This window comes from Hakea prostrata, chromosome 1 (assembly GCF_041222555.1).
Source record: "Hakea prostrata isolate BN-2017 chromosome 1, UWA_Hpros_2, whole genome shotgun sequence".
In the NCBI taxonomy this organism is placed as follows: Eukaryota; Viridiplantae; Streptophyta; class Magnoliopsida; order Proteales; family Proteaceae; genus Hakea; species Hakea prostrata.
The window spans coordinates 18,396,662-18,420,609 of NC_142600.1; the positions used below are offsets into that span (position 1 = coordinate 18,396,662).

At 38.9% G+C, this 23,948-nt stretch overlaps 1 protein-coding gene across 1 annotated transcript in view; it reads left to right on the forward strand.

Moving 5' to 3' along the window:
- The first annotated feature begins 7,737 nt into the window (after nucleotides 1-7,737).
- EMB2016 (mRNA methyltransferase EMB2016) overlaps nucleotides 7,738-23,948 on the forward strand; it is a 60,080-nt gene continuing 43,869 nt past the window's right edge. The window contains exons 1-3 of the mRNA XM_089168084.1: nucleotides 7,738-8,258; nucleotides 9,664-9,752; nucleotides 21,465-21,588. Of these exons, the coding sequence (XP_089024210.1) occupies nucleotides 8,184-8,258; nucleotides 9,664-9,752; nucleotides 21,465-21,588 (288 nt within the window). The 5' untranslated portion in view covers nucleotides 7,738-8,183. The remainder of the gene's footprint in view (nucleotides 8,259-9,663; nucleotides 9,753-21,464; nucleotides 21,589-23,948) is intronic.

Sequence of the window (23,948 nt, forward strand, 5' to 3'; positions counted from 1 at the left end):
ACAGCTTTATAACCACAAATACATGGGGCCTACAAATAAAAAATAATTTAAATTTTTTTTGAAGAAAGTGGGCCCCATCACCAATACCTTGTGGAGAACATTCAAATGTCAAACCCAGAACTCTCCTTCCGGACTCAAAACTCTTAAATCTCACTTTTTTCTTGCTAATGATAATAGAACAAGACAATTGAATACCTGAATACTCTTCTCTATATGATCCTATTAGCTCGATTTTTCCGCTGCCATCATAAGCCTTTCAAATGCTTATTGCTTAGCATTTTAACAACTGATTTTGGGTTGACTTGAATTAAATCAATTATCAATTTTACATCATATGAGACCAACGGATCACGTAGTTCATCATCTTAGTGGGAGTTTTGAAGGTAGGATGTCTTATATTTTGTCACTTGGCAACTTCTATTTTCCCATGGCTTCCTTAACTTCCTAATATGATTATAATATCTTGTTGCATACCAATTTTGTTTTGCTATGTGCAAACTAAGATGATAACTTATTTGACAATTTGATAGCCATAGGAGGCCAATGATCTAAAGATGAAAATAAAGCACGAGAAGCTTGTTCTATTCATCAAATTTTCATAAAAAAAAATTACGTCATTTGGATTTAATACAGGTGTGATGTTATGATTATTAATGTCGATTATTTTCCGGGAACTCTTTTATTGTCGATTATTTTTTGGGAAGAACAATTATCTCATGAATGGAGTATTTAAATCAAAGCAAGAGGAGCGGGACTTCTTTTTTTCTTTTACGAAGAGATCAATTAAAAGCTGAACAAGTACAAAGGTGTTGCGGTATCCTTGCAAGTAGAGAACCTGCTTGGCTAAACTAGTAAACCATTTCAAGAAAGTCGAGTTATGGAATGTCATGGAAACCCCTCCTACCAATTCTTTTATGTGAAGCATGATATGGTTGTTGTGGAGAGGCCAAGGGTGGGAAAGAGGCCGATTGAACAATTAAACAGTCTCAAGATCGAAGTGCCACACGTTGGTTGCTGGAGGGAGAGATCCACTGAAATAGGATAATCCCTTCTGAAAACAAAGAAGTGTGTCAAGGAAGAAAATCTCCTCAGGAATTGCTCCTAGTTCAATTTGTTGGAATATATTATTCCAATAAGCACCAAAGCAACACCCAGTTTTCACAAGTTTCAAATTTGCACACAGAAAGTTTGTTATCAAGAGCAAGGCCAGATGTATTGCATGTATTGGTTGGGATGTGACCATGGGGTCTCTTGCAAAGTGTTGTCATGCAACTCTCCTGCCGATAATATTTTCCCAGTCAGTACCAAAAAATCATTGCCTATTTTCCGCAACGGCATTATAGACAACGGACACGTGGTGGAAAGAAAAGCGTTGGCTTTTATTTTTTATGATGGTTATGTTATCTTTGGCAACGATGTCAAACCATCATCAAAAATGACTTTTTTGTAATGGATGTTCAAAATATAGGAAAAACTTATTGCATAACTTTAAGGGGCGGGGGGACAGGTGTTGTGATTTCCAGTGATGGTGGGTAAGTTCTAGCAAGGTGTAGAAAGACTCATTCACCCACTTAAGGGTTGGATATAGAATGAGACACAATGTTAGTTTAGTAATTAACAGTGGGAGGGTATTTTGGTAATTTCATATTGGGGCACTAACTGAGACCGTTAAGTTCTGTATTGAATGTAATTTAGGCCACTAAAGAGAGGCAACACGATTTTAAGCCCATTTTAAGTAAGACAACATAAAAAAAAAAAAACCTTTTAGAAGATAAGTAATAAAAATCTGATTAGAAAATAGTTAATTCAATAAAATGAAATTTTCTACAAATCAAAGAGCATTGGGGAATCAATTTTGCTCTGCTACTCGAACAAGGGTGGCGGCTTCTTAATGAGACCAACAGTCTCTGGGCCACAGATTTAAAGGCCAAACATTTTCCAAAGACATATCTCTTTGATCCCAAAGTGCGAAAAAAGAATGATTCATGGACTTGGAAGAATATTAGTAATATCATACCCCAACTTGAGGGTATGGTCAAAAAGATCATTGGTAATGGATCTAAAACATTTTTTTGGTTCGATCCTTGGCTCCCTAATGGGAGTTTGATAGTACAAAAGTTTATTGGTACTCCTGTATGGGCACCAGAAACAACGACTGCTCAAATGCTAAAGCATTTGGAATTCAACAGAGAGTATCTTTCAACTGTTAATCTCTCTAATTCTGTTCTTTCCCATGTTACACTAACCTCTTCTAATGATAGGTGGATATCGAAAGCCTCTTCCAATGGCGAGTTCTCTGCTAAGTTGGCGGGGCAAGCATTGCAAAGACAAACATACCCAACGAATTGCAATCTTTTCAAACGTTGGTGGAAATTCTTTTAGAAACTACCCTTCCACCCGAGATTTAAATCTTTCTTTTGGCGTCTATTGAATGCAGGACTATCAGTTAAGTCTGTTATATTCTAATGGTCATAAATGGACACTGTGTGTGAACTATGCGGAGTACAACAAAGACTATATGGCATATTTTCTAGTCGTGCGAATGGGCCCATAGAATATGGGCGGCAGGACTTTTGGGACTCCGAACACAACACCTGAACAATAAATCTTTCCTACATCTTTGCACCTCCCTCTCAGTTGACACACAGCTTGACAAAGGAGCAATTCGGTGGTTTTTGTGTGTTTTTATTACTACTTGCTATTTTTTATGGCTAGAAAGAAACTATGTGGTTTTCAATAAAAATATACCTAATCCATATAGGATTTTGAATAATATATGTCGATAGACAAAGGAATTTCACGTGAGTATATTAGGGAATATTATTGTTGAGAATCATTAGTCAATGCCAATCACTCAAGATGCACCTCATATAGAGAATTATGTATAATCTACTTACCCATTTTATGTTGTGCAGAGGTACTTAATGGAGTTTTAGAAGAAGTAGGGTGGAGTGTGGGAATTTGTGTAAATGGTGCAATAGTCAGCATGAAAACATGATGTATGGGCAACAATGATTTGGTGGGAGCTATTCTTTTTGCCATAAATGAAGGATTGGAGATAGCAAAACAAACGAACATATCCATTTAAGAAATATGGTGCAATGATGAAAGAACTGCCGCATTAGTCCTCAAATCTCCGGACATAGTTTGGCCTCTACAACATTTGACACTTCTTTTAGTTATAGCATCAAAGATTCAAAAAGTCACATGCACTACTTTCAAATCCCCCACTCTACTAAACTATTTTGTTAACATAGCAACATTGTGTATGCAAAAACATCATATTATAACTAATTTAGACTCTAGCTGGGATAGGTCCCCTAATAGCAATCTATTTTCTGATGATTGTATTTCTGTTAAGGATATATGACTTATTTACTCTTTTGAAAAAGAAAAAAAAAAAAAAAAGAGAGAGCATTGGGGAAAAGGCTCTGTCGACTTTGTTGTACATCAAGAGATACAAATATAAATTCTACCAAAAAAGAAATAAAAATATATAAATAAAAAATAAGTAAATAGAGCAATTAATCATGGCTTAGCGATCAATTGAATTAACATGAGATGCACAACCCACCCCTAAGTGATACAAGAAATATATCATCATATGACGAGTAAATGATTGAACAAAGGAACAAGGTGCAACCCCTTGATAATCATGATAACTGGCAATAACATCTTAGGTCTCCACACTTTAACTTGCAGGCTTAGCAAAGGTGTTTTGGTAACAAGCAAATGCCAAGAGCCTAAAGTTGCGGCAATAAAGAAACAAAAACCCAAAGTTGGAAGTAGAACCCATTGGATGATGAACTGATTTGGCAACCTACCTCTTCAGGAGTTTTTTTGGTAGCATTTGCATACAAGTTAAACTTATCTAATTCTTCTAGCTTCAATCCCATCATTAGCTCGCACATATGATTATCCTTATGGCACTCAAAAGTCTATCCTCACATTCAAATTTTCCTATGGAAACATCTATTAGGAAAACTTCCAACTCTTGATCTCCTAGCACACAAAGGTCATTCCAATACAATGTGCTCTCTGTGAAACACCCATAGCTTACTCTAATCATATTTTTTTGCTTTGCCCTTTGAGCAAAAGCATTTGTAAACCTCTTAGGTTACAATTGGACTTCGGAGGTCCACTCAAGCAATCATTCAAAATTTCCTCAAAGCTACAAAGAAACCGTAGCGCAATCTTTTCAAATCCTTTAATATCTTTGTCAATGCTCTATGGATCATTTGGAAAATTAACAATGAGAAAATTCATGGAGGTCAAGCCAAGATGGCACATCAGATCACCTTCTTAGCCCTTCTAAAAGCATTGGTGTATGCTTCCTTCAATATGAGCAGCCATTCTAAAAAATCAAGTGTGAAACATGCAAATATAAAGTGGAGACCACCTGAGGAGGATTGAACTAAAATAAATGTAGATGGTTCCTCACAACATGTTGATTCTACCACACAAGCAGGCTTTGGAGGTGTAGCTAGAGATTCCTTTGGTAAATTGCTTTTGTGCTTCTTTAAGAATGTGGATATAATAGTGCTCTAATATTTGAAGCTTTAGCTATTAGAAAAGCTTTATTTTGGGCTATTAAAGAAAGAAAAATGTAGAACCCATTCCACCATTCACTTTGAAAACCAACAATACTGCTAGCAGTAGATCTCCAAAATAAGGATACCAAGAGACTAGTATAGAGCTACTTGGATATTTTCTATAATTTATAGAATAAATGGCAAAAATCATGTTAAATGAATGGAGATTTTTTTTTTAATTTTTCATAAAAGTAAATGAATGGGCATGAGGGTACTAGAAGATAATGACATCTGTAGACCAATAAGTCCATGCTTTTATACACATTAGGAACATAACCATCAACAAGAATAATACAAGGGCACATTTATATTTTCAAGGAATTGGTAGCTTTTAAATTAGGTGAGAGTGACAATTACACATACTACAATGAGCATCAAATTCCTAACCTCTTCACTCATAAGTGCTAGTCATTACCGACTAAACAACATAAAATATTATCTTTACACATTGCAGTTGTGGAGGATAGCAAAAATTGATTAGTTATAAAAACACATAAAAGAAAAAAGATATTAATATAATAATAATTCTACGTTTTCTTAGTGTGATGAATCAATCATCCCAAATTGAAAAATGAGACTTCTCAAGTCTTTGTATCTTACCCCAAAAAAAAAAGGTCTTTTATAATGGGGAAAAAAATAGGTCAATGAATCAAGTCGTTTTTTGACGGATTTTGCTACGGAGAAGTGCCTACGTGGTACTACTCCAAGCAACCAACGGTTGGAATTTAACTTTGATGCTTAAATTGAATCTCCACTGTCCATTATGAACATGTGCACTAAACACCAACTTAAGTGAGAATAAATGGTTTTTCTTTCAAACGAACTGAACCATCTGAGGTTCACTTTGAGCAAAACCAACATCAAATTTTCATTCAAGAGGCAGGATTTAACATGGTAAACCCCCCCCCCCCCATGTTTGTTTTCATCTCTTTTCCTAAGTGGGAAGACGAAAGGAACCTTTGATTTTAGTAGCCATGCTTGGAGGGAAGGAGAGCAGTTAATTTAATTCCAGTTGGTGGTAGCTTGACGCTGAAGACATGGGTAGATTGAAAGAGTCTGCTCTGGAAAGATAGAGAGAAGTGGGCTTAGAAGAGAATGGCTTAGGTTTCAAAGAGGGAGAAAGAAGAAAAAGAAGCAATGGAGTTCCAAGGAGAGAGAAAGTGAAGTGATTTAAATATCTCAAATTGGTCTCCAATGTCCAAGATGAGCAATTGTTGCGCAAACTCCACATTGGAGGAGCAGTGGACGAGTATCAAATATTGGGGGAAACATGTCCTTCTTCTAATTTGTCTTCTTTGGCTTCTTTGTTGTCGTCTGTGACTGTGGTTCCTCCACTAGTTTTGCCAACACCTCCCACATTAGTGCCGAGGAATAGAGTGGTGGATGCATCAGATAGGGCAATTACTAGAACCATTATGACAACCCCGTCATCAGATAGCTCCACTGATTTTAGTTTTTTTGAAGAGGAGTTTTAGGTACAACTTGCTTTGGCGAAGTGTTTTTGATCTTGATGGTCATGAGGACCCCGAAGCTGCCTAGATGAGTTTGGGGTGTTCACCTTCTGTTTTTGCCTCTTGAATGAAAAATTGATGTTGCTTTTGTTCGAGTTGAACCTCAGATGGTTTGGTTCGTTTGAAACAAAAACAATTTATTCTCACTTAAGTTACTGTTTAGTTCACATGCTCATAATGGACAATGGAGATTTAATCTAAACATTAAAATTAAAATCCAACCATTGGCTGCTTGGAGCAGTGCCTACGCTACTACGCAAGCAAAATCCCTCTTTGACAACAATTGGTCATGCATATAAGTTATTGTTTCTAATATAAATATTTGATTAAAAAAAAAAAAAAAAAAGAAGAATTTTTTACATGAGTCCCCTCCATTTTCATGGGAAATAGGAAGCACCTCCTCCAAAATCAAAACTTTGCTAATACCCCCTTCACCTTTAATACCGTTACTAGGAATGTTAAAGAATTTTAATATGACTATATTACCCTCAAATATGGTAAAATGCTATAATGCCCATGTTTGAACTTCTTATTTTCAAAGCGAGACCTCACACCTCACACTTATTTGTGATGCCTCATAATCCATCATCACCACTGCCAATCAATGCCCATGATTACAACTGGAAGAATATTTGAGGAAGAAGGTTGAGAAGCAGTGCGTACCTTTCCAGTAATTTTTTTTCTTCTTTTTCTTTTATTGCAACGTTTCTTCTCCTCCTTCCCGTGCAATTTTTCAATAAGGAAATGTTTGGTTTTGATCTTAATTATGGTGGTCTAACGTTGTTGATCTAGTTTTAATCTAGTTTTTCTAGTACATTTCAGACTCCTTGTCTTTTCGACCAGTTATGGAAAAAGTTTTTTCTGACGTTTGATCATCACCATGGCTAATTTTTTTTTCATTTGTGCAGACATTCATAACAACTTTTCAAGTCTAGTTATTGAGAGGAGTAACTTGGTAAGCTTATTAGCATCGAAGACATTGCAGGAAGAGGTAGATTGTTTTCAAATGTCTGTCGATGATTTGTGGGACGGTAGGACAAACAAAGGCAATAGGGGTTGCATTTTATGGGACTCAAATGGAACATTTGTGGCGGCCCAATGTAAAGAGGGATATAGTTTCTCGGCAACAATTTTGGAACTTGAAGTTGTCAGGGACAACTTGATTTTGGGATACTCTTTGGGTAATTTAAATATAAGGGTTAACTCAAATTGTCTACCAACAGTTTTAGCTTTAAGAGATTTTCCATCTTCTCTTGATTGGAATTGTTATAGTTTAGTCTCAGAGATTATTGTGTTTTGTTTAGCTATGTTCCTAAGAGCTCTAATGTCTTGAGTCTTGACTAATTTTTTGGTTAAGTGAACTCAATGTTTGCCTCTTTCTAGATCTTGGTAGCATATTCTACCAATGGTCATGATTAATTCATCTTTGTTATCGTCCAGGTTTCTTGATTTTAAAAGTTTTATATAATGAAATTTACTCTTTCTGTACAGAAAAAAAAAAAACATAAAATATAAAAAAAATAAATAAAAATAAAACTAATGGTGAGGTGATCCTGAATCGGGCTTGAGTCGCCCAAATAATCCCATTTTGATTTTTGGGCCCTCAATTCTCATCTCTTGGGCGTTTTGTTTTCTTGGGTCGGTAAAGAACCTTGAGTTTTTTTTTGCCAGAACAGAAAAAAGATATCGAGTTGGGTTCTTGGGTACGAGGTTGGGACTTGGGACTTCAAATTCTACCCCTTGCCCCTGCGAAACCGCTCCCTGACGTTGTTGCAGGCGGGAGAAAGGTTTGCATCAACTGAGTCTATACCGGCTAGTACTTTGCTTCTGCCATAGTCACTTGGATCTGTAATTTCTCTAACCTACAGTTTCTGTGCACTACTCTGCAAATATCGTTGGGCCACTTTGTTGTTCGTAAGTTGAAGCCCTCTGCGTTCTGCGTTCGGAACCCTATCTTCATTCTGTTCGCTTCATTCTGTTCGCGTTAGTAAGTCGGAGATAAGCTCTTGTTTTACTCGCCTCTCACTTCTATATTCTTGATAAACAATGGTGCAATAAGAGTATTGGAAGAGTTCAAGAGATGGGTCGTCCCGAGCATTGTGTTTTGTTTTCTCATACCTTCGTTCATCCCCAACTAGACGAATACGTAGACGAGGTAAACCCCTTCTATCATCTGTTCGTTCTCATTTATTTCTAATTGGACAAGAAAGAGAAGACTCTCATAATTTTGGCTGATTTAACTAACAGTAGCATATTTAAGAGATACTAGAATCGCAATGAACCAGAAAGCTGACAATATAGGCAGAAACTGCATATGATCACAAGTAGCAAACCATAAATAGAATGGAGGTCCTAACGGCTGAGTACATGGTTAAAATATCGAAGAAAGATGATGGTTAGATTAAGATAAAACAAGTTAGAGTGGAAATCAGAAACCAAGGGAACATAGATGTTTTGGAAAAACAACAAACCTAGAACTCTCTAACGGATTAGATGAACACGATGCTTGGGTTGTATGTACTGGTGGAGCCGAGCAACATTTGAAGATTAGTCAACCATTGTTTGAAGTTCTGTTGCACAGAACGGATAGAACTGGTAGGCAAATAAGTAGGATTTCAAGAAAACCTACAGAATGTTAACTGTTAAGTCAAACCAATATAGGAACGAAGAAGATAGATAAACTAAAGGTTAATAAGAGTTACCATATGATGGACTGGTCAAAATTGACCATCAACACTGGTAAGGCTACCAAAACTTGTCGAAACTACTGAAACTGGGTTGGTTGAAATTGCTCAAACTTGGTATTTATTGGTTGGAACCATTGGAACTTCAAAAATATAGTATAAATTAGTTGAAAACTGTTGAAACCTGGTACATTTTCTACTCCCTTAGGGTTTTGTCTCATTAACTTGGGAAAATGAGATGTCTCAGATTCTGGGTTGAAACCTAAAGTTCTGACAGAGATTTGTTTCCATGAGACCTCTCCTCCTCTGTGTCAGTTCTACATAGGGTTCCAGGAATGCTTTAAATCTTCTGGGAAAAGGAATACCTCTAAATTTGAATCTTACAGAAATGTTGCTCAAAGCCTCAAACACAGCATATTATTGTTGTCTATGTGTTGTAGCAGTCCCAAGCAATTTATTCAACTAAGAAATGTATGTGATTTGGCCAGTATTGAATCTGGGGATTTCTGAATTTTTTTCCCTTTAACAAGCAATGCTATCAGCCCATGGAATACAGCCCAAATGTTGGATCAGTAAACCTTGCATTTCTAGTGAACTGTATCAAGTTCTGTTTTGACCCTTGTTGAAAGTTGAAACCTCTGAGATTTCAAACTATGGAACTAACAGTTGTGCCAAAATCAAGAGTCTAATTCCTTTGTTACTCTTCGGCTTTTCTTTGGGTTTTCAATTGAGTTGTTGCTGTGCTTGTCTTGTCGTCCTTGACTCCTTGTTAGTTGTTCTCTGACCTTTTAATGCGTTAATTATCTAATGTCTTTCACTTACCCTATGATGATTCATTTCTGGTTCAAAATAGCATTCTTTTTTGTTTATTTGCAGGTAATATTTGCAGAACCAGTTGTCATCAGTGCCTGTGAATTCCTTGAACAGAATGCCTCATCGGCTTCCCAAGTTATAACACTTATTGGGTATATAATTTTCTGTTCTCTTGGTTTAGTTTCTGTTTTCCTGGGTGATAATATGGACATTTTGTGATTGGGGAGATGAGTATGTGAAAAAAAATTTAGAATTTATATAATATTTGACTGTTTTCTTTTTGGTAGAACAGTTGACTGTCTTGTTGTGATGTAACTGCTTTTGATCTTTTTATATTTTACTTTTTTTCTATGGATATGTTTGTTTTGTGTCTGCCATTAAAAGATTCTCCTTTGTTGTGAGAATGTTTCTTTCATTTTCTCAAGTTATTCTGAACCTTTCTGTGATGATATGTTAAGGGTCGCAGCCTATTTTGGATGCTTGGTGAGATATCTCAACTATTCTGTCCTGAGATTGGTGCAATTTACTGAAACATACCATCTCCCCTCCTGTTGTCATAATTTGGTTGCCTTTTAAATTCTGATCCATCAAGTTTAGCCTTGATGCAAGCTCTGGGTGACTGGCCAATCAGGTGTATTTGGCACCTCAATGAATTGTAAAGGATATGTAAATATGGTTTCCTGAAGGTTGATTGGCATAGCTGATCTAGTCATGGATGATATCAGAATCTTTTTCTTGAGAGCGTGATGTTTCTTGCTCTTTCCTCAAACTTAAAGTTAATGATGGCTCAATAACAGTTATTTGTGGTCCTCTGCTTTTTATAGATTTTGCTTAGGTGGGTTGGGGAGGCTTTATCTTCTTGTTAAAAATGCTTTCTACTTTCTATGATCCCTCTGCAGCGTTCAGTCTCATGAAACCATGCTTATGAGACTGCCAAGGGTGGAGTTGTGGACATGTGGGGGACTCAATGAATGAGGGATTATTTTAAAAGCAGACTGGTTTTCCTTGGACAAATGGGTTCCCTTTTTTTTTCCCCGGTTCTTGTTTTTATGCGTATGTCTTTGATTGCTCATGCTTTATTAGTAGTCTCTTTCATTGTAGTTAAAAAATAAAAGATCCTAAAACAGAAAAACATAAAAAAGGAAGAAAGGAGGAGAAGAAGAATATAGCTGCAACTCTTGGAAAGTCCAGCTGTTAGAGTGGTGCTCCCTAAATCAATCAAAATTTCTAAGATACTGATAATGCGAATAAAGAAAAGCCTGCCCCAAAATACCCCAGTATTTTTGCTGGTGTTAGTAAGTGCCAAGACCAATACTGATATAAGTCTCGTAGCATTCTAGCTCAAGCTTGAGCACACATTGTAAATCATGCACACCTTGTTACGAATATAGTCAATCCTTCCATTGTTTAAAGACTTGGTAACATATCTACAAGTTCTATGCGAAGATGTTCTGGAGAACTAAGACTTTGTTATAGCTTCTCTTGAACGAAGTGACAGTTTACTTCAACTTTGTTCCTTCATAGAATTCTGGATTCAGAGCAATATGAACAGTTGATGTAGCCCTAGATTAAATAAGATCAACTAGGGGCAGCAAGATGTATCAGAGCCTAGGGTTTATGGGAGGAGGCTATGCTTGAACTTGATGTGACCGGGTAGCTGGATTGGCATTGTTTTTTTCCTCAAAAAACACCTTGCTTATGATCTTCTAAAAGGTAAGGCGAAGAACTGCAGAAATATTAAGTTGAACTTGCTGTAGTTGCATTTCTTCAATGACAGCAGCTTATTTGAGTCAGAAATTTGAACTGGAATCTGGACAATGGAAGAATTCTCCAACCCAGTTGAAGGGGAAGCTTTGATTTGAAACACCTGGAACTCTCACCGTTGAGGAGCCAATTTGTCCAACCAATCTCACCAATGAACCTCCAGGGAGTTCCCCCTGCACGGAGTTGACTGGATATTACACACCAGTCTCCACCACAGTTTAGATCTTATTTGTTAAACTGTAATCCTCACACAACGGAGAAAAGCAATTTCAATAATCATGTTTGTGTTTAATGATAGGCCTAATTACAAGCTTGTATAAAAAGGCTAAAAAATAGAATCGTATACTAACAAGTAAAGGCTTAACTCAATCCTTAATCAATTGGGTAACTTAAGTTGATGTAGTCCTTAGATTAGGACGATGGACCAATGAAACAAGAACCATTACAGGTTCTGCTTGATAGGACCCTTTCACTTGGCATAATCGGTGATCCGGTTATGCCAGGATTGCCTCCAAGATAGACCGCTTCTTAGCGAATTCGTCTTGGCTCTCTTCCTTCCCCTTCTCCCATGCCTCCTTCTCTAATTCTAGTCTTTCTGATCACTCTCCCTGCTTGGTTCAACTCTCACCCCCTTCCTCCTTTGGTCCTAAGCCGTTCAAATTTTTTGATATGTGGTCTTCTGACCCTTCTTTCCGGCCTTTAGTCCTTGATGCTTGGGCCAAGCCGGTCCAATGTCACTCCCTCCCTCTTGTTGCTTTTGCTCGTAAGCTCCGCAATACTAAGGAAGCCCTCCGGTCTTGGAACTCCTCCTCTTTTGGCAATATAAATTCTAGAATTTCCTCTTGTCGGTCCAATCTCTAGATCACTCAATCCCTTCTCCAAGATGACCCTTTCAACCCCTCCCTTGCTGAGAATGAGCATTCTCTCTCCTTGGAGCTTTCTTCCCTTCTCTCATCTGAAGAGAGTTTTCTCCGTCAGAAAGCTAGAATCAAATGGCTTGATCTGGGAGACTCCAACTTGGCCTTCTTCCACCGTTCCCTCAAAGCCCGTAACAACTTCAATTCCATCCCCTCCCTCATCACTTCGAATGGCACCCGCGTTTCTGACCCCGCCAGCATCAAAGCTGAGATTGTCTCCTTTTTCTCCTCCCTCTCTCCCCCCCGCTCCCTCCTTCCCCCCAACCTCATCAACAAAGTCATTGATCCCTCCTCTGTCTCCTCTCTCTATGCTATCCCCTCCAAGGAAGAAATCCTTCTTGCTATTCGTTCCCACAAGACGAATAAAGCCCCGGGCCCTGATGGCTTTAGTATGGGTTTCTTCCTTGCTGCTTGGGATTTCATTGAGAATGATCTGGTCCATGCCATCCGTAGCTTCTTCTTTAACCCCTCCCAAATCTTTTCCATCAACCAAACTTTCCTCTGTCTCATTCCCAAAAAGCTAGGAGCTTCTTCCCTCTCTGATTTTTGTCCCATCTCCCTCTGTAACCTCATCTATAAATTTATCTCTAAAATCCTTGTGAATAGGCTCAAAAGGGTCCTTCCTTCCATTGTGAGTCCTAATCAATCTGCCTTCATCTCCGGCCGCAGTATTGCAGACAACATTCTCCTTTGTGCGGAGATTGTTAGGGGCTTTGAGAGATCTTCCCACTCCTCGGCGGCCCTTCTTAAAGTTTATCTCCACAAAGCTTTTGACTCCATTCGATGGGACTGCATTTTTGATGTTCTTTATTCCATGGGCTTCCCTCCCACTTTCGTCCGATGGATTGAAGCTTGCATTTCCACACCCCGATTCTCTGTCTTGGCCAATGGCTCCCCGGCCGGATTCTTTCCCTCCCGTGTTGGCATCCGTCAAGGTTGTCCCCTCTCTCCCTTCCTCTTCTCTCTCGCTTTAGAGGTCCTCTCCCGCATCCTCCAAACCAATACCGACCATCTCCTCATTTCCCCCATCCCTAAGTGTAAGTCCCTAAATCTCACTCATCTTGCCTTTGCAGATGATCTCATGATTTTCTCTAAAGCGGACCATCTTTCTATATCCTCCATCCTCTCGGCCCTTTCGCTCTTCGAATCCCTTTCTGGCCTCAGGGTCAATCTCGGTAAATCCACCATTTTCCTTTCCGGTATCGCTGATCAGCTTCGAGCCTCTCTCCTCCAGCTCTCAGGCTTCTCGCCTGGCTCCTTCCCAGTGGTCTATCTTGGTCTCCCTCTCATCCCGGGAAGGCTCACTCGCCGCCACTGCCTTCCTATGCTTGACAACATTCGCAAGAAATTGCAACTTTGGAAAGTAAAACTCTTATCCTTTGCTGGCCTAGTGACCCTCATTCGTTCTGTGCTCCAGTCCACCTATCTCTACTGGTGCGGTATATTCTCCTTCCCCACAGCCACCATCCATGCAATGGAATCCTTATTCTGTGCCTTCCTTTGGAAAGGGCTGGATGTCTTTAGATTCATTCGTCCTGTGAGTTGGGCTTCCATTTGTCGCCCTTCCTCTGAAGGGGCCCTAGGCATCCGTCGGATTTCTGATGTAAATTTGGCTTTTCTCTTCAAACTTATTTGGAAAATTGCCTCAAAGCATGATTCTATTTGGGTTAGGTGGGTCTATTCTTACCTTCTTCGGTCGGATTCCTTCTGGACTGTTCCTTTGCCCTCAAATCCTTCTTGGGTTTGGAGAAAAATTCTTCTCCTCCGCCCCCGAGCTATCTCTGCCATCTCTAATGGTTCTTCCACTTCCTTTTGGCTTGACCCGTGGCATCCGATGGGCATTCTCTACAATCACTTTGGTCCCTGCACCGTCTATGACTCCCGCATCCCCAAATCCACCCCTTTGTCGGCTTTCATCTCTAATGGTTTATGGATTCCCTCCCCCCTTCCCTTGCTCACATAGGTTTGGAGTTCCCTTCCCCCTCTCTCCAACTCCCCCCATGATCTCACCATTTGGCTTCCGTCCCCCACCAAATCCTTCTCCACGTCTTCGGCTTGGAACCTCCTTCAGCCCCATAACCCCAAACCTCCTTGGCCCCCCTTGGTTTGGTTCAAAGGCTACATCCCTCGCCACTCCCTTACCCTTTGGAGAGCCCTCAACCTTGCTCTTCCCACCCAAGCATTCCTCTCCGACCGCCACATCCCTGTTAACCCAAACTGCATCCTCTGCTGGTCCGCTATGGAAAACCTTGAGCACCTCTTCTTTTGCTGCCCTTTCTCCATATCTATCTGGGGAAAAGCCCTTTCCTTCATATGGCCCCGTTCGAGACGTTCCTTCGGATTTGGTCGAGATTGGTCTTGGATTTTGAGAAAATTTTCAAGTTCCTCCATTTGCGATCGGATTGGTAAGCTAGTGTTTTGTGCCCTAATCCACCACCTTTGGTGGGAGCGCAATCTCCGGAGATGGACCTCCAAATCTTGCTCGTTTGACCAGATTTGGAATGCCATCTTCTTTGATGTTTCTTCTAGATTGGTAGCTATCCCCCACCCCCCGGTCGATGATACCCCAAGGAACAGGCTTATTGTTGTCTCCTGGGGTCTTAGTTCTTCCCTCCGGTCTTCTTCTTAAAGACCTTGTATTCCTCTTTGCTTTAATATAATTATTTATTCATCCAAAAAAAATAAAAATGGGAGGGTTTCAAATTTGGAGGATGTTCGAATCCAAGACCCTGTAATCAGTTCAAGAACAGAGAAGGATGAAGTTTGAGAAGAAGAAGAGTAGAGAGAAGGTGTATCACAAGCTGAGAAGAGAGGGGCCCTTGATCGAGTTGAATTCTCTCCTAATCACAGGCCTTTCCTTATATATATTAGATTAAAAGAAACATTAAACGAAAATTCTGCCTTTCATTACTGGTTGGCAGAAATGAGCCATAAACTAAAAACAAGACCTAAATAATATGCAACATTAGGACAAAACTGCCCCTCATGTCGCCGCTAAGTTGGAGCAGACAAATCTCCCATGCTCAGCTTGGTACAATTAGAATGAAAACTAGGAGAAAACAACCCTTTAGTAGACATATCTGCTAACTGGTCGGATGACGACACAGAATGAGTGACGATCTACTTCTTCATCATGGCATTTCTGACAAGATGGCAATCCACCTCTATATATTTGATATGCTCGTGACACAGGATTACTAGCAATGTAGGTTGCGGCTTGACTGTCACAATACATTTTCATTGGTGCCTACTGAAAAACCCAACTCAAGAAGTAATGACCTAAGCCACATTAGTTCAGCGGCAGTGTGAGGCTGTGAGCCATGGCTCTATAATCAGCCTCTGCACTGGACTTGGCAAGGGTGGTTTGTTTCTTGGTCCGCGATGCGATAAGTTCCCTCCAGCAAAGGTGCAATACCCTGTAGTGGACCAACGATCACTGACATAGCCTGCCCAATCTGTGGCTGAAAGAGCCACTAGATCCATATGCCTATTGGAACAATAAATTAGTCCCTTGCCTGGAGTGCACTTGAGATATTGGAGTAAATAGGCTGCAGCATCCCAATGAGCCTTTCCAGGGGACTGCATAAACTGACTTAGAACAACAACAAAGGTGATATCTGCTCTTCTAACAGTAAGATAGTTAACTTCCCAATTGAACTCCTATAGCAATGAACATCATCAAGTAAATCACCATCATCAACTCCGAATTTCTGATGAGTATCCAATGGAGTATATAATGGTTTTGAAGCAAGCATTCCATATCAGTTAGAACTTAGAAGGTCTAAGACGTACTTCAGTTGGGATAGGCTAATTCCTTTCTTGTTGCGAACCACCTCTATCCCAAGAAAATAGTGAAGATCCCATATGTCTTTGGTTTGGATTTGTGTTTGTAATTTGGCTTTCACCTCCTCAATGCCAGCTGTGTCATTCCCAGAAATAATTATGTCATCTACGTACATCACCATGATAACATCCTTGTTTTGTTGACGACAGATAAAAATTGAGTGTTTCAGAGTAGCATTGATGAAACCCATAAGTAGTGACAACAGTACTGAATTTCTCAAACCACACTTTTGGAGCTTGTTTGAGACCATAAATAGCTTTATGCAGGTTGCCTACCTTGTGTTGTTTCTCCCCCTGAGCAACATACCCTGGAGGTTACTCCATGTTGACTTCCTCTTGAAGGTCACCATATAGAAAAACATTTGTAATATCAAGCTGAAGCAAAGGACAATCAAAGTTAACTGCAACAGAAATGATTAGACGAACCATGTTCAACTTGGCTACTGGAGAGAAAGTTGCGAAGTAGTCAACTTCACAAGTCTGGGTATATCCTTCGGCAACCAACCAGGCTTTGAGCCTTCCAATAAAGCCGTCAGAATGATACCTGATAATAAACATCTGATTATACTTACCCACGTCCTTATTAGGAGGTAACTCAACTAAATTCCACATGTTGCGTCAGGTTAAAGCATCTATTACCACATCCATGCCAGCCTTCTGGTCAGGGTGTTGGAGAGCCATGAGTGATATTGAGGGACAATAAACGTGGAAAGGGAGACAACAAGATTGCACATGTTTGGAAGGTTAGTCAAAGAAAAAAGTCTTCAATAGAATAAACAATATTAGAAAGCAATGTGCAGGAACGTGTACCTTTACGAAGAGCTACATAAGTCATCCGGAGTCAAGAAGGGAGGAGCTAGTTGAGGACGACAGTTGGACAGAGGATGGTGGAGGAGCTGTAGCTGGTGTTGTAGTTGTGTCCGTTGCGTGCTGCTGCTGATATACCTATAGAGGGGGTCGGGGATAGAATTAAAGATGGGATTGGGGGGTTAAGGGGCAGGAAGGGATCATCAAGAGAATTCTGTGATGGAAGAAAGTAGGCTGTGTCCTCAAAGAAAGTTACATCAGCACTGACAAATTGTTTGTGTTACGATCATAGCATCTGAGTTCGAGAGTAACTTAAGAACACACATTTGGTGGACGGTGGTAAAAGTTTGTCAGGTACTAGATGTAAATTATTGACAAAACGCATAGAACCAAAAACCTTAGGTTGTAAGGGAAATGGTGATTAGGTAGGAAAAGCAATGGAAATAGGGGTTTTATTGGAGAGTACAGTAGAGAGCATTCTCTTGATGAGATGACATGCAGTGAGAACACCATCACACTAATACTCTTTAGGAACATGCTGTGAATAGTAGTGCTCGGGTAACGTCAACAAGGTGGTAGTTTTTTCCTTCAGCAGCTCCATTTTGTTATGAGGTATGCGTAGAACTTCATTGATGAATTATCCCATTTTTATGACAAAATTCAGAAATATCATGTTGAACATATTCTATTGCATTCTCAGAATGGAACACTTTAATTGCAAGGAAAATTGATTTTTTATTTCACTAACAAAGTGTGAAAAGTAGGCAAAAATTCAGTTGTCTTTCAACAGATACAGCTAATGAGATGAGAGTGATCATCAATAAAGGTTACAAAATACTGAAAACCATGTGTATTGGTGACATGCCAAGGATTCCAAATATTACAATGAACTAAGCCAAATAGAGAAGAGCTACAACTAACAAAATGAGTTGGATAAGAAACATGATGGTGTAGTCCTAATTCACATGCCTCACAAAGTCATCTAATGCTAATTAGATAACTTAAGATTACAAACAAACTGGACCCAAAAAGGAAATAACTCTTCCTAATTTAAGTTATCCTTAAAAGTAGGATTTCTTAAAAATGAAACAATGCTTTCCTAAATTAACACAACTCTATGACTCTTTCCAATCGAAACTTCAAAACAATTGAGTTGACTCTCAAGACTTCAAAATAAATTAAATTACTGGATTTCAGTCTTCATTATAGCTTGATCCATGGGTAGGAATTGACCATTCTACCCCTGGGATGGATTTGGCCTCCCTGACTCACAGTTGGGGTTGGACCCCCTTTTTTTTTTTGGGGGGGGGGGTCCAACCCAAGATACATCAATTTTTCTTTCTTGCGATCTCCTTTCTTTTTTCTTTTTCTGTTTTTCTGCCACAAGAAAGAGAGACAGAGAGAGAGTCCGAGAGGATCGGGAGGGAAAGGGAGGAGTTCTAGGGCAGGGACAGGGAAGGGGAGAGACTCAATAGAGTTATTGGGTTGGGGGGGGGGTGCTAGGAGAGGGCCTGGGGGGGCCCTGCTGGTCTAGTGCAGCAGCAGGGGCTGGGTGGGCAACTTCCATACTATTGAAGCTGAAGATCTTGAAGAAAGCTGCTGAACTTCTGGAAGCTTGCTGGAATGGAGAAGAAAGGCTGCAAATTGTAGGAGGATTCCTTAACCTTGAACAAAATATTTACTCAAGCCTGGTCCACTCAACTGGGAAACCAGGATCCTCAAACTCAATAACTTTATTTTAATAATCAATACTGAAACTACATTGAATGCTTGGCTATTTATAGCCTTCAAAGACTCTTCCTTGGGTGGGAATCCTTAAAAGACAAGGATCGCACCAGTTGACCAAAACTCTTAAATTGGAATCTAATTACTTAAATACCTCAACCCTTCATTTGGAATCTTCTAAAAGACACATGCTAATTACTAGACTTTAACTTAAATAAGCACATGCTAATTTAAAATAACCTAGGACTCGACCAAATAACATTGAATCAAAATAAAACTCCCTAAACTAAACCAAACTCAACTTAAAGTACTCATTTAAACTCAAATAAAATTCTGAATTATCTGGAAGTAATGCCAGACCTAAAAAAGAGGGCTAAAGTGCCAAAGTTGCCCCCCTAATAGAGGTTCGGCCAAGTTAGGGTGGCTTCTTGGAGCCATCCTGGGGCCCCCCACTTAGGGCTTTGGCTAGGGTAGGTCCTCATGTTCACATCAACTGTGGTATTTAACCCATATGTTACAAAGGCCCCCTCTGACATATCAGTATTTCAAAAGTGACTATCTTGTCTCTTTCTCCATAACAAGTAACACCCCCACCCTACCTTTCCCTCTCTCTTCTCCTTCACACCCTTCTCTTTTTTCCCCTCCCCTAGCCTGCGGCTTACCTTCTCTCCTCAACCTAACTCGTATAAACCCTCCCATCCCCTAACCCCTGTCACCGATCAACCCTAGACCAAGACCCACCTTTCTTCCCCAACCCTCCTTCCATCACAACTTTCCCTTTCTTCTCCTCTTCTCTCTTGCAGCTGCCCTAGTTTTCTTCCTCAAACCCTAAACCCTAGATCTCCTCATTCCCTCACCCAAATCCCAACCCCTTGTGGCATAATCACCCACACCCCTTCCCGAACATTCGATCCCCATCCCCAACCCTATTCTTTGCCCAAACCTTAGATTTGGAGTTTTACTCTGTATTAAAACTACAGCAAGGTTCAGATATGAATTTCAATAAACCTAACCTTTCTAACCCTAGCCAAACCCTGAATTCCCATTCCTGCAAACCTAAGACACTCAAATCAGCCTTAATTCCACAACTCAAGGTTTGAAGAACCCTAATTTACTGCTAAATTCAACTTAATTGATCCTGAAGATTTGCCCTCAATTTGGGGTGTACATCACTCTTTGTACCACTAACTTTCTCTGAACCTTCCTCGCCAGTGGAAGAGAGTTTCTTTAGAAAACCACTTTCAAAACTAGTTTCAGTCTTGGAATCAGTTAGAGTATTGGGCTTGTTCATGGGGGAGAGCAGGAGAAGAGGAAGAAGAAGAGTTGGAATGGATTTGGACCGGATCTGGAAGTCTTGTCGAGAAGGCCACACAGAGTTTTTTAATTTCTAAATTTAGAAAGATTATGAGGTGTCTGGTAGAAAAAAAAATCTATATTTACACCCATACACCTGCCATTTCATTTATGCCGTTAGATCAGTTTATTGACCGGTGGCACCCTCTCCTGCTTGGCAGCAACCGAAAATCTGTTGAAACTGCCAAATTTTTTGAAATACTGGGTGGAAGTGGAACTACTGAGATTTCCGATATATAGTTGAAACATGGTGAAACCTGGGACTTTTACCAACCCATTTTTTTGTTTGGTTTCTATTTAACTGAAAATTTTGCCCATCATGATCGATGCTTTAACCGTGCTTGTTAATCAAATTACTTATTATTTATCTCCTTTTGTACTTAAGCAATGTGTACATGTTGAATTATACATGAGGATTCAATCATATACTACCAATCAAGGCTGGAAATACGGAATACCAATTTAGGTAACCATTTTTGCAATATGATCATTTAAATGTGTTGATGTACCCTAAAATAGGTTCTTGTGAAGTTTCAGGCCTTAATTTGGCATAGAACCCTTTGAAATGACTCACAAAACTTAGTAGAATAATACCATATTTTGGCAAAATCTCGCTCAACTTTCTGTCATCTTGGTAGGAATGAAATATTGAAACCTAACAAAATTTTGAACCTTTGGTGAGAGAAGTGGTTGGGATTGCATTGTAGGTGGTGTTTTATTGTGCACAAGAAGTTACTCGTTTCAAATTAAACCATGTGCTCATTATAGAGCAACTCCTTTTTATTCTTGTTTTCTACTTCCAGGATAAAGAAGCTACAATTGGAGCTTCTTTTTTCTATTTCTCACAAACATTTTTTATTGTTCATTTCATGGAACAAAAGAGTGAACTGGTATTAACAAATCCACTTCTCTTACTTATTTGTGGTTGGGAACCAAAAAAGAAAAGGCAGAGAAATAGAGAAACAGAAGTGTTATCATGCAGACCCTTAATAGCATCCATGGGCTTTCATGCTTTTTCTGCATATATTGAACCGAGATGTGCACTTATGATGCTGGAGAGAAGATGAAGTCATTTCATTTATGGAATTCTAGTTGTTCTTTCTTTGTTTATTTTTTCTATAATTTGGGTTCTAGTCATTATTAGTGGGATTTATTTTTTGGTGTGAACTGTTAACAGAAAGTCATTTTTAAATAGCTTTAAGTGTTACTTCTTCCAATTTTTTAATCCAAAGTGGTAGGTTTGCTTCTTTCCTTTTGTTCATAAGCTATATTCTATCCTTTATTAGTAGCTGTCCTTTTAGCTTCTGGATTGACCCAACCCCACAAAAAAAAAAAAAAGAAAAAAAGAAAAAAGAAAAAGGGTTCAAGGTTCAGCTCCTTGATGTGTTAATTTTTTCAAATAATTCCCTGGTAAAAATTGAATTTGATAAATCGTATGTCTTGCATTGCCTGCAGGGCCACTTCACCTCCTTCATTTGCTTTGGAGATATTTGTTCAATGTGAAGGAGAGGCCAGGTTTAGACGCCTTTGCCTGCCTTTCCTGTATTCTCATTCTTCATCAAATGTGCTAGAAGTTGAGGTAGTTAATGGATTAATTTATTTTTCTTCATTGTGCTTATCACTTTATATTTCAATAGTCATCTGTGTCATCTGTTTGATTGAATGCTTCTTGGTATGATTTCCTTCCATTTATCCAATTTGATATCTTTCAATGTGATGGTCCTGTCTTGTCTATTTAATATTGAGATTTTCCCACTTCGACGTTTGGTGCATTAATGCCGGTGTTATCTCTAAGTGCTTTAAGATATTATCCAAGGTTGAAGTTAAGCACATGGTAGATTAAAATGATGATGTATTAAATAGGAGGATGGTGGTGATTATTCTAAATTTCCTCCCTTCTGTTAAAAAAAGCCAAAGAACAAAAAAGAGAAAATAAAATTATGTCATAAGTACTACATACTTGTAAAAAGAGAATCTATTGTGATGAACCCATAATAAAAGAACTGGTTTTTATGAGAAGTTGGAAAGATTGACTATGTAACTTATGCTGAAAGCCTGAAAGGTACTTGTGGAGATTTGGTTCTGTTATTGCAAGATTGAACTTTCTCATTTAAAGAACTTAAGGATATACTACATAATACCTCTGAATTACTAAAATAGGCTTGATGATAAGATGGATTTTTTTCCCCTGGTAGAACTCTGTTCACAAGAACAGTTACTAGTATGCTTCATATGTGCTTTTTTGATGCAGATATGCTGCGTTGGACCAATATGAACCCAACTGGGTCTAATTTGAGTCACGTGTGGTAGAACTTCAGAAAATATGTTACCTGGGAAACTAATGTTGTTGTTTTATTTATTTTCAAACGTTGCTATGTAGGATATTTAATTTTTCCGTCCTAGTTTTTAATTTGAATTAGAACCTAATTGGACTTCTTATTCTAGAAGTTTTCTAATTTCCCTTATATCTGATGTAATCCCTGTCCTTAAAGATTGATTGGAAATAAAAATTGAGTTTATGCAGAAATGTGGGATGAAGTAGAAAATTTAAAACAACCTAACTGATGGCATATTTCCTACTCTTTCACAATATGTACAAAGTACTAAGTCTCATGGCTTAATTTAACAACCATCCTTGTAACTATCTCAGAAATGGATATATACGCATTGAAGGATGAACCTTTCATCCTACTGGACTGACTCTAAAAAAAATGGGGGAATCTTCAACCATCTTCAGTCCCGATTATGGATAACAACACCCTTACCTTTATCTCGGACCTAGATATCTGTTGAAATTAAGAGTAATGAGCTTCACAAGCCCAATAAGCAATATGCACAACCATGTACAGTAATATGACCATAGTTGTCAAGGCGTCGCCTTGGCGTCCTGGCGGCATTAGAGGGTCTGAGGCGATACTTGCCTCAGTTGGAGACAATAAGGCGGTCGCCTTAGGCTCTGAGGTGTCGCCTCGGGCTCGCCTCGGACGCCTCAGACCCTGAGGCGACCGCCTTATGGGATTTTAAAAAACCACCATTTTTTATTCCAAATCAAAGGCCAAAAATAAATTGGAAATTAGATTCCAATTGGGAATAATCTAATGGCTGAATGCTTATACAAATGTTACATGGAATACATGGTATCATATGTAACATTAATTCATTAACGTTTTGTAGTGGCCTCCGGTGATTTTGTTCACCATCTCAAGCGACGGTATGTTGCCGGCATGCTTTTTTTTCCTTTTGTGTTTTAACAATGTTATAAGTTGCTACTCGTTGTTTAATTTCTGTTTGGAGATTATTAACTGATTATTTACTTCTTTGTGACTTGCAATTAAAGTTTCTGTTGTGGTTCCTGTGACATAGCTACTTCTCTATGATTTCACGTGGTTGTTATTCATGTACTGTTCTGATGTCATACTCTGAACCTACTATCTGATTACTGCATCCTATCCTACTCCAAGTAGTATTTGATTATTGTTGTTTAAAGGTTATTCAACATCTTTCATACTTTGAACCTGCTATCTGGTTACTGCATCCTATTCCCACTCCAAGTAGTATGATACTTGGAATTTATTTAGGACCTACTATGTGTGGTTTGTAGTATGTTGGATGACTTGAGGTAGGCTAAATGGCTAATATTAGTTTTTTTATTATATATAAGATAGGTTTATAATGAATTAGTGTATGAGATGTACACTAAAAAGTAAAAATTTCACTTAAAACGCCTCGACTGCCTCAAAAGCGCTTTGGAGGAACTAGCTAAAACCGCCTCACATTGCCTCGTCGCCGTGACAACTATGAATATGACATGTTACATAAACAACTCATTTTCGTTTTCCTTTAAAAATAAAAAACTTCATTTCACTCCTATCGTTGTAGCAGTTTTCAATTCAATTCCTTGTGTTTCTTTTTAAGTTTTAGACCTAAGCTACATCTTGT